The 12369-nt window shown below is 33.1% G+C and overlaps 1 protein-coding gene across 6 annotated transcripts; it reads right to left on the bottom strand.

Moving 5' to 3' along the window:
• Positions 1 to 1016: 1016 nt before the first annotated feature.
• LOC111299670 (WD repeat-containing protein 26 homolog) lies at positions 1017 to 12369 on the bottom strand. 6 transcript variants are annotated; one of them, XR_002691330.2, is made up of 6 exons: positions 11968 to 12369; positions 8496 to 9388; positions 4901 to 5002; positions 2388 to 3014; positions 2186 to 2272; positions 1017 to 1393 (listed from the first exon to the last, which is right to left on the bottom strand). XR_002691330.2 is itself a non-coding variant. In XM_022895005.2 (6 exons), exons 3-6 carry the CDS (start codon positions 9291 to 9293, stop codon positions 1178 to 1180), a joined length of 1743 nt encoding a protein of 580 aa, XP_022750740.2. In that variant the 5' UTR covers positions 9294 to 9388; positions 11755 to 11827; positions 11968 to 12369; the 3' UTR covers positions 1017 to 1177. The 6 variants fall into 6 exon arrangements, 5 of the variants coding, with proteins under 5 accessions (XP_022750740.2, XP_022750737.2, XP_022750741.2 ...); XM_022895005.2 differs by lacking the exon at positions 2186 to 2272 and adding an exon at positions 11755 to 11827; XM_022895002.2 differs by lacking the exon at positions 2186 to 2272.

Here is a 12369-nt window from a genome sequence, read left to right as displayed (position 1 = left end):
GTGTTAGTCCACTGATATAAAATAAATATAATAAATTTTCACTTGAACAAAACAAATCATTTCTTAATGTTTTGAAAATACATTAAAATATAATATATACACTTAATACATTTAAAATCAAATTTAAACTAATAGAATAATCATGACAAAAAATATCAAATGAGTAAATATTTGAATTATCGAATAAATAAATATTAAAATAATATTATCACATCAATTGATATATCATGTGATATTATTAATGTAATATTATAAATTTAAAAAAAATAACTTTTGTTGACGTAATAATACTACATGGCCCTTAATAGTTGATATGACATTATCATATTAATATGCCATTAAATATTAACAGTTGAGTAACAAAAAAAAAATATTTACTTAAATATTAATGATTAAATCAAAAATTTTATTAGTTATATGACCATTTTAAAGATATCACCGTAGTTGGATGACTAATTATGTGTTTTACTTTTTATAATTTTATCAAATCTAATCAAAACTATTGAGTCAAACTTAAATTTGAATAGTTTAATTAAATTATGAATCGAATTTGAATATAAAAATATAATTCAACTAAATTTGAATCAAATTTTGATTTGAATTTTTGAGTCGAGTCAAACTCAAATTTGAAAGTGTATCAATTTGATTCAACTTGATTAATAATTAAATAAAAAATTTTAATAGTTAAATAATCATTTTAAAAACAAAATCATAGTTGAATAACTAATAATGTATTTTATTTTTAAAAATTTTATCGTACCTAATTAAAACTATTAAACCGAGTGCAAGATTAAATAGCTTAATTAAATTATAAACGAAACTCAAGTATGAAATCACGTTTTGGTCTCAAACTTTTGAATCAAGCCGAACTCGAATCTAAAAATGTATCGATTCCACTCGATTACCCCTTAGCAAATCCTTTAATGCTAATACTCCATGAGAATCAAAGTTAACACCAGGCACACAGGTACTGATGAGCAAGCAAGCTTCAAATTTTCACCATAACTGTAATCAAATTAATTAAATGTTAAAAAGAGAACAGCAAATTTATTATCAGAAAGTTCTGGCATTGTTGACAATCTTTTTTACTATGAATGTCCGCTTTCAACAAGGAAAAGTATTTACATCAAACCAATTATGAGACATCAATCACTGGAGTCTCTATGCATTCAATCTCTCAGGTTCCTCCATTGCAATAATGGATGCCATTACTGTGATTGCCTTTCCGCTTTGAGCTTAGATTGTTTAAGCTCCATATCCGAATTGTACGATCATCACTAGCTGATGCCAACATGTGAGGGTTTGCTGGATTCCAGCTCACACAATTAACAGCTCCAGAATGACCTGGTAACGCCTCTATAAGTTCACCTGTGCCCCTATGCCATATATAGACCTAAACATTAAGAGTAAAAAGAAAATTAAATTTCACACGCTTCAGGTTATAAATTTACGTTTACATAATGTCTATGCATAAGTTTCGTTAGTATTTCAGCACTATACTTGCGACAAAGACAGACTAGGGTCCACCCCATGAAGCCATAATCATCTATCTAGGAATGAACCAAGATCCATTTTTCAGGACTAAAGTGTTAGGCACTAAGTCCAGGCAGCCAAAAGGTCCCATTAATTTGGCAAAAATCTTCAAGGTCACCAATGGGTATACTGCCGTGTGCAGATGTGGAAATTCATGACTAAGTCCATTTTGGGGGAGGGGAGGGGAAGCAGGGGGAGCCAGAGAGGGTTAGGACCTTGAACCTTAACAATTCTCTAAGTAGAAGAAACAATCAGTAGGCCAAACCGGGGCTGTTCACAAGTAGAAATTCTAGAAATGAAAAAGGTACTGGAACATAGAATGACAACTATACTTGTGTACCATGTGGATAGCAAATATATGCTTATACATGCAAGGCTGATATATGTTGAGCCCATCAATAACAAATAAAAATCTTATAGCATTTCTGTGAGATAAAGACATTATCATGAAGTAAACAACTACTAAGGTGAATGCTGACAAAATTTAATCAGCAGCTTAACAGGGAAAGGGTTGAGAAAACACGACAGAAGAAAATCAGAGGCTCTGATCTACAAGACAATTTCACCTATGCAACCACATGACTGCACATGACTGACGAACGGGAAAAGCAATGAGACTTTCGCTGATAGAGCAAAATTTATCTATACTTACTTGAAACTAGTAGCCTTCACAAAACTTCAGTCTGTAATTTATTACTACAATCTCACTCGAATGACACATCTATGCAGAGATGGATACCTTATATAATATAAGTCAAGAAATGGCAACCATATTATGAGAATACTGCTTTCCATATTAATCATAGGCTAAGTTACTGCTACAGATTGACATAGAACAAATTTGAATTCCATACCAGTGAGTCCTCACTACCGCTGGCAATAAAAGCTTGCTCAAGTCCACCAAAACAAGACCTAATTATGAAACGGCTGCGTTTATGGCCTCTATATTTAGAAACAAGCTTCGGATCACCTTCTATATTCCATAGATGGATTTCTTGGTTTAAAAGATTTACCAGCAAGAATCTATTGTCTCTTGATGATGAGAACGAAGTTATTGTTTGATCTTCTTGAATAAATCTCTCAACTTTTGCTTCCCTGTCAAGTAATAATATTGTTGTTTCCCTACATATACTTATAATCTGCTTTCCATCACTTGCTATTTCCAAATCAGAAATTTTTAGAGTGCGTTGCCCTTTCCAGCACTCTAGCTCTTTCCCATCCAATTCCCACATGCAGATACTCTTATCATTCACACCAGAAAATATCCATTTGCTATCTGGAGACCATCCACATGAAACCATGCCAAGACCAGCTTTTTCATAAACATGGAGGCATTCACCAGAAGAGACATCCCAGCGCCTTACAACCTCCTCTACACCACATGTGAGAAGTTGATAATCATCAGGACTCCAAGAAACAGAAGAGATAGGTTTCTGGTGACCAGATAGTTTATGTTTTAAAGATACTCCATTTGCATCAACCTTCAATAAGTCAAAATATTAAAATGAGAAAATCGACTGATTGCTAGGCTTTTGAGTAAGCCAAAAGATAGTGGATTCAGAAGTGATCTAAGCATTCTCACACATTAATACAAACTTTTTATGCTTGAAAATTAGATTCCAGCCAAGAGAAAGTCTTAATTTCACCAAAATCCTTGCATAATTGTAGAAAATTTTGAAAAGAAAAAGGTGGAGTTTCTGGTGTTTGAAAACTAAAAACTTGCCAATAGGAGAGAGAAAAAAAAAAAAAGAGAATGAATGTAAATAAAGTCCATTAAGGATGAAAATAAAATAGTGATTATTACTGAAAAGACTACTTAGTTAGATGGAGGAGCTATTTTAACAAGTTTCTTAAATTTGGATACCAATAAAACCTTAAGAGGACTTAATAATTCAAAAGAAAATAAAATCATGCCTTCCATTGACATACTAAAAAAATGCAAGCTAAGGAAGTCTTTGATCAAGAACAGAAAAGCATTTTGCCCAGATGGTATCCAGACTAATGTATGGCAATGTATCGCAGAAGAAAAATATCTTGGCTTACAAACTTTATTCAATAGTCCAACACAATGCTAAATGAGGAGAGAAAGAGCACCCTTTCTTTCTTTTTTGAGAAGAAAAAAACTTACCTATCTACAAGAAAAAAAGGACATACCATTACAAAGGTATCAAATTGATAAGTCATATAATGAAATTGTGCGAAAGGGTAACCAAACAGAAGTTGAGGAATGAGACTAACATTTTTTAAAATCAAATTGATTTTATCTCAATTAGCTGGAATATTAAAACTATTTATCTTTGAGAGCTTTGCTACAGAGATTCCACCTCAGGTATAGCTTTTTTGACCTTTCTATATTCTTCTAACTTTGGTGCATCCCACCTTTGAAGCTTTTCTTTTTTGTTTACTTGATTCTTAACTCTTACCTCATTTTCCATTCAGCGATTTTAATGCTGACTACCATGCAAAAATTCACAAAATCAGCATGAGAAAAAACGGAATTTTAGAGTCAAACAAACTAATCATACTCTATAAGACTGTTATCTAATTTCATTCTAACATACACCATTGTGATCAACTCTATAATTCCTGCCTAAATCACCAAAAGAAGTACCTCTTTTATCATATTCCAACATTTTCTATTTTGTTGCATCTAGGGGTACTTATTTTTGCTAAGGTTCCATTTTTATTGCTGCTTTGGCTATTTGTTCTCTGTTATTTGCTTTTCACCTCCATAAACTTGCTAAAAAGACAGAAAAGTATAGAGGAAAAAGATGAAGATCATATTCAATTAAAATGAACGAATGGCTAATTAATCCACACATTCAGACATAATTCCTCCATAAAAAAAATAAAATCATGCATTTTCTTATGCACAAAAGTCAAATTTTTAATTTTTCAAAAATACTAATCTACTTTCATATTCAAACACAATTTGTTTTTCACTTTTGGTAACAAAATCAAGCAGCCAAAATAACAACCAACCATACTCTAAGCTTAATCTCCAAGAAATGACATCTCTTTTTATCATTTCTTTCTTTCCTTATTTTATTATGTTGGTAGCAATTCTGTTGAAGATGGGGTAGAATATAAGTTACAAATGAACCACAAGGCATTAAAAAAAGGTGCCAAAATTCGAACATTGAAATTGAGCATCTACGAAGATATGTTAGTAGATTTAATTAAAAGCGCATAAAAATTACTGAACCCATGTCTGCAATGGAGTATGAAGAACAGAGTTAGAAAACATAAATCAATTTATTACTATAGTTAGGAATTTAAAACTAAAAAGTTGCAAGACATAAGCTATAGATACAAGGGTTTATCCTCAACAAAATCAACATTATATGTTCCAAGTGAAAAGCAATACCTCCCAAATGATTGCTGACTGATCATTTGATGATGAAGCTAAGTATTTCCCATTATGTGAAAATTGCAAGAACCATACTTCATCAGTGTGAGCCTGTAGTATCTGTTGCAAGAGAAATGACTATAAGGATTAAAAAAATTGCAATAGTAATTCAAAAAAGGAAAAATGCAAGCCACAAGTAGATAAAATTACAGAGAAGGAATAAACAAACAGAAAATAGAATCAAGAATCAGCAAATATTCCAGTCAAAGGATACTAAAACAAAAACACTTGTATGCATATGTTAACAATTAATCCAATCTTTTTTTCAGAGGCATGGCAATTTTGGACACAATCGACTAACACGATATGAATATAACACAGAGATAAGTTGATTTGGGTGATGTATAATTGTGTTTGAGTCATGACTGTGTCAACCCGTTTATGCAACAAAAATATTCACGTGCTATGCAAACGAACACACCTAACCTGTTTATGACCCGTTTATGCATGTTTAATTAATCATATTAATAGGTTTGCCAATTACTCAAAATATCTAATATGTTTAAACACATTTATTAAATTATTAATATTTAAAATACATAAAAATAATAATATTATTCTTGTTTAGATATATTAATCATGTCTTAATGGGCAAATCATGTCTTGTCTAAACAAGTTGATCATATTTAAACGTGTTAACCATGTCACATTATCTAACCAGTGTAATAAATGTGTCACATCTATGTCAAAGACTTTAACACGATAAACTAATCATGCAATGTTAATGTTAACTCTTACTTGTTATACTCTTACCTTGACACAACATGATTATGATTGGCAAATGCAATGCCAACCCAACATAATTTTGATTGAATTGACTAGATATGGAGTGGGTTTTTCTTTGTTTTGTTATGGAGCTGAAAATAAAAATGACAATAGCGTCTCGTTACAATTGCTATTTTCCGCTATGCCACTATTTATGACTACTAAAAGCCGTTACACCTGTGAATCACCGTGCACACCTCTATTGCAGTAAAAAGCGGTGGCGGAGGATGCTGTAACCGCTAAATAGTGGCTGCTATTCTGCTAAGGGAGTGCTATTTGAAACCTAGTGCCAACCCTAATTTTTCCTTTCTCTTTAGTGAGGGAATTTGCAAGTAGGTACGATTTGGCTCCAGAAAGATCAAAAAATGGAGGAAAGGAAAATTGGGGGAAAAGAAAGTGAAAGAAACGTAAGCATTTTCTTTTTTACCCTATTAGTGTGCTTGGCAAGAAAGATAGAAAATAAAGGGAAAGGAAATTATTGTTTTCATCCATTGCTCAATAGAATTGAAAGTGGAAGGGAAAAAATTAAAACCACATTATGTTACCATTATAACATTTTTGAACAGAAATAAGAGGACAATTAAAAAAAAAAAATGCAAAAACCACAACTGTTAACTCCATGTTAACATAATGTACATCCTTCCATTTTCTCTTCCACAATTTCCCCAAACTAGAAGGATTGATTTTTGTCATTATAGATAAAACGGCAATCACTTTTATTTTCTTTCCTCTCATTTTTTCTCCTACCAAATCTAAGTAAAAATTATTTTGTTTCCAACTTTCCATTCATATATTTCCATCTACCTACTTTTCTCTCCTACTAACCAAAGCCTAAGATGCCTACCATATAATTACAAAACAATTGGTATCATTCATACATCCTAATGCAATATGAACTAATCTGGAATTTGACAAAAACAGAAGGCATACCAATAATGATATACAGATAATTTCTAGAAAAACTATTGTCAAGAGTATCCACCCGATACCTTTCAGCAGGGCTCGAGTACCACAGCCAAAAGTTTATAACTCTTTAATTGTTATTTAAGACAAGTAAAAACAATTTCCTCACAACGAAAAATGGGAATTAACAAAATCCAATAACCAGAATACTATGAACCTAATAACCAAATGAGAATTTGCCAAGAATACTTCTAAACAGGAAAATCCAACATCACCTGGAGCGTAAATTTTCCTTTAACTCTATTTGACATGTTCCACACCATGACTAAAAACCTCCCAAACTCCACCTAGTTGGTGGTAGAATATTGTTAAACCAGTTCTCCAAGTAGACATGGGTTGATGTGAGAGAGTTGCTTTACAAGAGGAGTCTCGTTAATCTACCTTAGATGATTCCGAGAGAACTAGTGACATTCCTGCTAAGAGGTTAGACCATACCTATCTCAGGGTAGAGTCTTTGAAACAAAGAAGGTTGCTTGTTCCACTCTTCCTAAGTATCATCAACCTCGGGGGATACTAGACCTTTGCCTTACACCACCCTTGCTGATTGGCTTCCACAGACAAAAGATGTTTACAAACTCCCTTCTTCTTACCCCATTAGGCTTCAGCACAAGATTAAGACGGTTTCTCAAAGTCTTTATGCTCATCACCTTTTTTTTAAGGCCAGTCTTCATTTTCCCTTGCATCCTTTTGTGGTTGATTTCCTCAATGCCTCTAATATTACCATCTCCCAACTTTCTCCAAACTCATGGATGACCTTGTCAACCTTTGTAGTCCTTTGTAAGTTGGTGGGAATGGAACCTTCATTCGGCGTATTTAGAGAGTTTTATAAGGATTTTTGTCACAACCTTAGTATGACCATGTTATGCTTCAAAATTTTACAGACTTTTCATCCTTTTGGCAAGCAAAGGCAAAGCTAAGTTAAGGAAACTAGGTTTAATGAACTATTACAACATAACATGAGTAGTTTCACTCGCGTAGTTTATTATGATTGGAACAAACCTTTGCTACCAAAGAAAGAAGATACTGACTTGGACATTCACCAACTCAGAAAATGACCTTCCATTAGCATTTTCATTAAGAAATCACATTGAATTCCAGCATCACCAAACAATTATCAAACAACATGATTAGGAACCTTCCTTGCAAGATTATTACAATCATGCATGAGATATTAAAGAGTTCACTATCTAGTCAATTACAGACTTCAAATCACTTCATATAGTCCACTAGCTCTACGACTTCTTCTAAGTTAGATCTGTTTCTTCCATATCATCTCTATTAAAGGTGAGAGCTTCTCAAAGAATGGTCTTTCCATTGCCATTTTCAGATCATAACAAACCCTCCAGCAGACTTTTGAGGCTAGTGTAATAGGTATATGGGTAGAGAATGCCTCAAGATTGCACCTAATAAAGAAATTGTCTATCCAAAAAGATGTATTCAAACACTAATTAAAAGTGAAAGAGTAAACACTACAATTTAAAACCTAACTTACAGCCAAATACCTAATATCAGTTCTATCATGCCTGAATCAAGAAAAGATTATCACTAGCATGTAAATAAAACTGCTTATAGTTATAGATGGCAACAAATATCCATATTGACAGAGCACAACGTAAAATAGATTTCTAATTTCCACAAAACTAACACAAGAAAATGACAAAGAATGCATTGTGTACGATTTGTTATGACTGTAGCACATGAAAATTTGCATAAATAAAAAACTGTTAAAAAGAACTTAGAATTTTGCCATCTTAAAGTAAAGAATGAAAGATAAGAGATAAAGACTTAATAGCAACAAAATCTTATTAGAAGAATAGAATCTAACCTGCAATTCTTGAGAAGGAATTTGATCTCTCCCGCAGAGATGATCAGCATATAGTGACATTTCCTTATCCAAAGAGTTGTGAAACATGCAAGCATCTCGTTGCAAGACAAGTGCCTGTTCAACTAAATGTTCCAACCTTCTTTCGGGAATCATAACTGTTGGAGGAAGCAGCTTCTGTATTTCTTCCAATAATATAGTCCGAGATCTTGCCCTTAATGTTTCTTGTTTTGTAGACCAAACAGAAAAACAGTGAGAAGGTGACACAATGGACAAAGAAAGCTCACGAATTCTACTATTATTGATACAAAGAGGTGCAATCTCAGTCCTCAATGTCTTCAGAGCATCCATGACATTTTCTTCATCCAAAAGTTCAAAAAACTTCTGTTCCAATATCAGAAAAGAGGCTGATTTTATGATCCTTTCATCTGTTAGACCAATATTATGCAATGTGGCAAGACTTTTATTCCAATTTCCCTCAAGAATTTGTTGCATAAATTCATTGACCGGAGAAGAATGTAATGGTATCCCTGACTCTTCCTCTAGATGAGCACCACTCTTTACATAACCAAGAGAGTATAATGCTTTTGCTATTATTCGGACAAATTCTACCTTTTTTACTACTCCTTTTGAGCCAACAACTTCTTTGCCCCATTCAGACTGCAGGGGCTGAGCCATCAAGTCTCCTGAGGACCCAGCTATGGGCCCTTTAATAGTTGAACCGTTCGAAAGACGTCTCAGTTCTTCAGAGGATAGTTTTGTGCGTTTTGAGGCAGGTTCATCATCCTCTACACCTCCCATGAAATGTGCACCTCAGCCCATATATTATTGTAGTGGTAAAAAATGGCAACAGGGATAAATAGTAAAACCTCTGATGAATCATGGGGAGTACATCCCTGCATAAAATAGTCAAAAAAGAGGTTGTAGGTTCCTAAAATTGAGCATAAGAGAGAAAAAAACTGAAGAGAAACTTCACCATTATCAATGTGAGATTACAACAAAAAAAAATGATACAATTAGGTCTGGAAATAAATTACAATTATGAGAAGGCTAAATATTATTTCCTGAAAATAATCAGCTCAGTATCCCTCATAAAATGTGCATAAACAAGCCTTTTATACTTTTCCAATCTAGATATCATTTTCATTCTCATATACAAGTTCATACAACCCTGGTTGTCTTAATAATTAAAAGACCACCATTATACTAGAATGGTTATCAGTCAACCATTACAGAGTAAATGTAAGAATTTATACGATAAAGAGAAAGGTTTGGGTTCAAAGATGAAAGGGAGAAAGGCAGTGGGGACAAAAAATAAAAAGATGAGAATAGATCGAGGGCAGATCCTTAACGGCATCCATAGGATAATTCAGCTAATCATAATAAATTCAATAGAACCTTCAACTGTAAAGAACAATGATCTTATGAGCTTAGAGTTACCTCAGCCAATCATAATAAGTTCAATATAAGCTTCATCTATAGAGGAAAATCATCATAGGAGCTTAAATTTCTAGCTAGGTAAGAAAATCAATTTTGATTAAGATGTTAGCTTCCCAACATCAAGTTTCCATTTTCCAGCTATTGTGTTCAACATAATGGTTACAATCTCGCAATCAATCATTTTCAAAGTACCCCAATAAATGACTCAACTCATCAGACACACTTAATTGCAGCTGGTCACATCATTTGTGGTTTACTTCCTAAGCTATAAAAACAATGATAACTTCCCCGACTTGGGGATAGAGACATGTTTGGAGGAGCTCAATGCACGCCCACTTGAAATAATTTTTATGATTGCAAGAAACCATTCAAGTAAGGAGATCAAGTTGTAATTAAAGACAAGGGTTAGTTTTTTAAAAAAAAAATCAATAGTACAGCTATTATTAAGAATTTCACATGCTCATAAATAGCAGATCTTAGTCGTCTATCCAAAAACAAAACACACACACACACACACACAACTTTGTCACTGTGTAGCAATGGCTATCATGATGACTTTCATGGTCTATCCAGAATAATAAACAAATATTTTACACTGTACAGTGATGGATATCATATAGGCCACAAAAGGCTGGATAAGTCTACCTATTAGTCAGTATAAGGAAACCAAGGTAAATTGGAGGCATACCTAACCTGAAATTTCAGCCAAAAAATAAAATTCTGGGGAACTTGTGCTTGTAAAGACAAAATATAAAAATCACTGAACTTCCCTTACAGTTTAAGGATTAGAACAATTTGTTAATTTGATAAAACTAAAGATCATATAAACACGAAAGAAATTAATACATCATTCTTTCTACAAATAAGAATTTAACCTTAATGACTTTGTACCCAATATGGAAAACAAAAGGAACATTTTGCTAATTTGATATAACTGAAGATCCTAGAAATAAAAAAGAAAACCAATATAAGAATTTAACCTCAACGTATTTGTATCGTAAAGGGAAACAAAAGGGACAGACAGTTTCAATATATGATTCAGAGATTATTCTTGCCATACTATTCTTATGCAGAATGCTTTTTGAGAATTGCAGGGATTGCCTCTGAATTAGTCATATTGGAACAGTGAATTAAAAACGTTTAAAGCAATTCTACTGCTATTACACATCATATGCTAACACAATCTGGCTTTAAACTTTGTTGTTCTTGAACATTTTCTTTGTGATAAAAAGTTTTCAATATTTATAACACCACAGTCAACTATAAACAAAAAGCATTTCGAAGTACAATCTTTGCTACTTTAGTTCACTAAGCTGTGCAAGTGCCGATGTTTGCAAGCTCAGGCAAAGTTGGGGACTTCAACCATTACTTAGAATTATCATCACATCCATCTGCAAAAGCAACTTACTTTTTATACATTTGGATCAACCTATGCAATTCAAATGCAGTGGCGAACAAGTCTCTTAGCACAACTTCTTTATCAGAAATTAACATGAAAAGAGAAACATGGACAGAAGCATAAAGGACTCAGAACGAATAAGTTTTGTTCTGCTAGGACAGGGACGGAAATTAAGCAGTCACAATTCTTAATATCAATGTGCAAGCCTGAAAAGATTGCAGATTCTAAAAAATCAACTTGTCAACTCACAGGTTGAGAAATTCAAATGCTCAGTCGTTTATAAGACATAACTAAATTTCGAAATCTGCATTTATAATTGATTGAAGGAACCAAACTGCCACAGTATCCATATATGATGAGGTTCAAGCTAAACAAATTACATTAAAAGTATGATTATCATTTGAAACAGATAAAAGCAAGTACCATTTTCACCAATGGTAATATGTAGAATGAACAAAGAAAATGATTTTAGTTTCAAAATTGAGTAAAAAAGTTCCTAGCAGAAATGAAGGAAACCCCACATCAGAAATAAAGTCAATAATGCAGAGTCACTACAATACCAAGCAGCTAAAATAACTAACATCGAAATATACTAAGAAAAAGCGACTAGAAAATTAGCACTATGGCAAAACCTACCCAAAACCAGCAGAAAATTAGATTGCAAGGTAAATCAGAATTTAAGGGTAAATTTTGCAGTAAAAAGAAAATTCTGAAATACCCAGAAAGGGGTTACGATCTAAGAAGCCGATTCAGATCAGAAAAATTGGATTGAGAATCCAATAAAAAAGAATTTTGAATAAAAGGTGAAGAAATGGTGAAGACCAAGATGAAAAAACGACAACCCTTTTTAAATTATTTGCCGTCAAACATTTGATTTACGTAACAAACATGGGAAATGAATAGAATAAAAGCCTATAAGGATTAAAATCAGATACGAAAGTCCAAATGGCTATCCGTACCCAAGGGAAGGTGTTTGGTAACCTTTGCGAGGTGTGAATTGAACTACATTAGTTAGCTTCGGCAATGGGCTCTACGGAC

The sequence above is a fragment of the Durio zibethinus genome, chromosome 18 (assembly GCF_047325235.1).
Source record: "Durio zibethinus cultivar Kanyao isolate XHJ-2024 chromosome 18, ASM4732523v1, whole genome shotgun sequence".
NCBI lineage: Eukaryota > Viridiplantae > Streptophyta > Magnoliopsida > Malvales > Malvaceae > Durio > Durio zibethinus.
Note: the sequence above shows the minus strand (reverse complement) of the source record. Positions and strands in the feature narration are given on the sequence as shown.

Coding starts and splice junctions, on each gene's coding strand:
- LOC111299670 (XM_022895005.2), bottom strand. CDS start 9,293: ATGGGAGGTGTAGAGGATGATGAACCTGCCTCAAAACGCACAAAACTA. Junction 3,015..4,900: donor AGTCAGCAATCATTTGGGAG/GTATTGCTTTTC, acceptor GACTTATTGAAG/GTTGATGCAAATGGAGTATC. Junction 1,394..2,387: donor GCGGTAGTGAGGACTCACTG/GTATGGAATTCA, acceptor CTTAATGTTTAG/GTCTATATATGGCATAGGGG.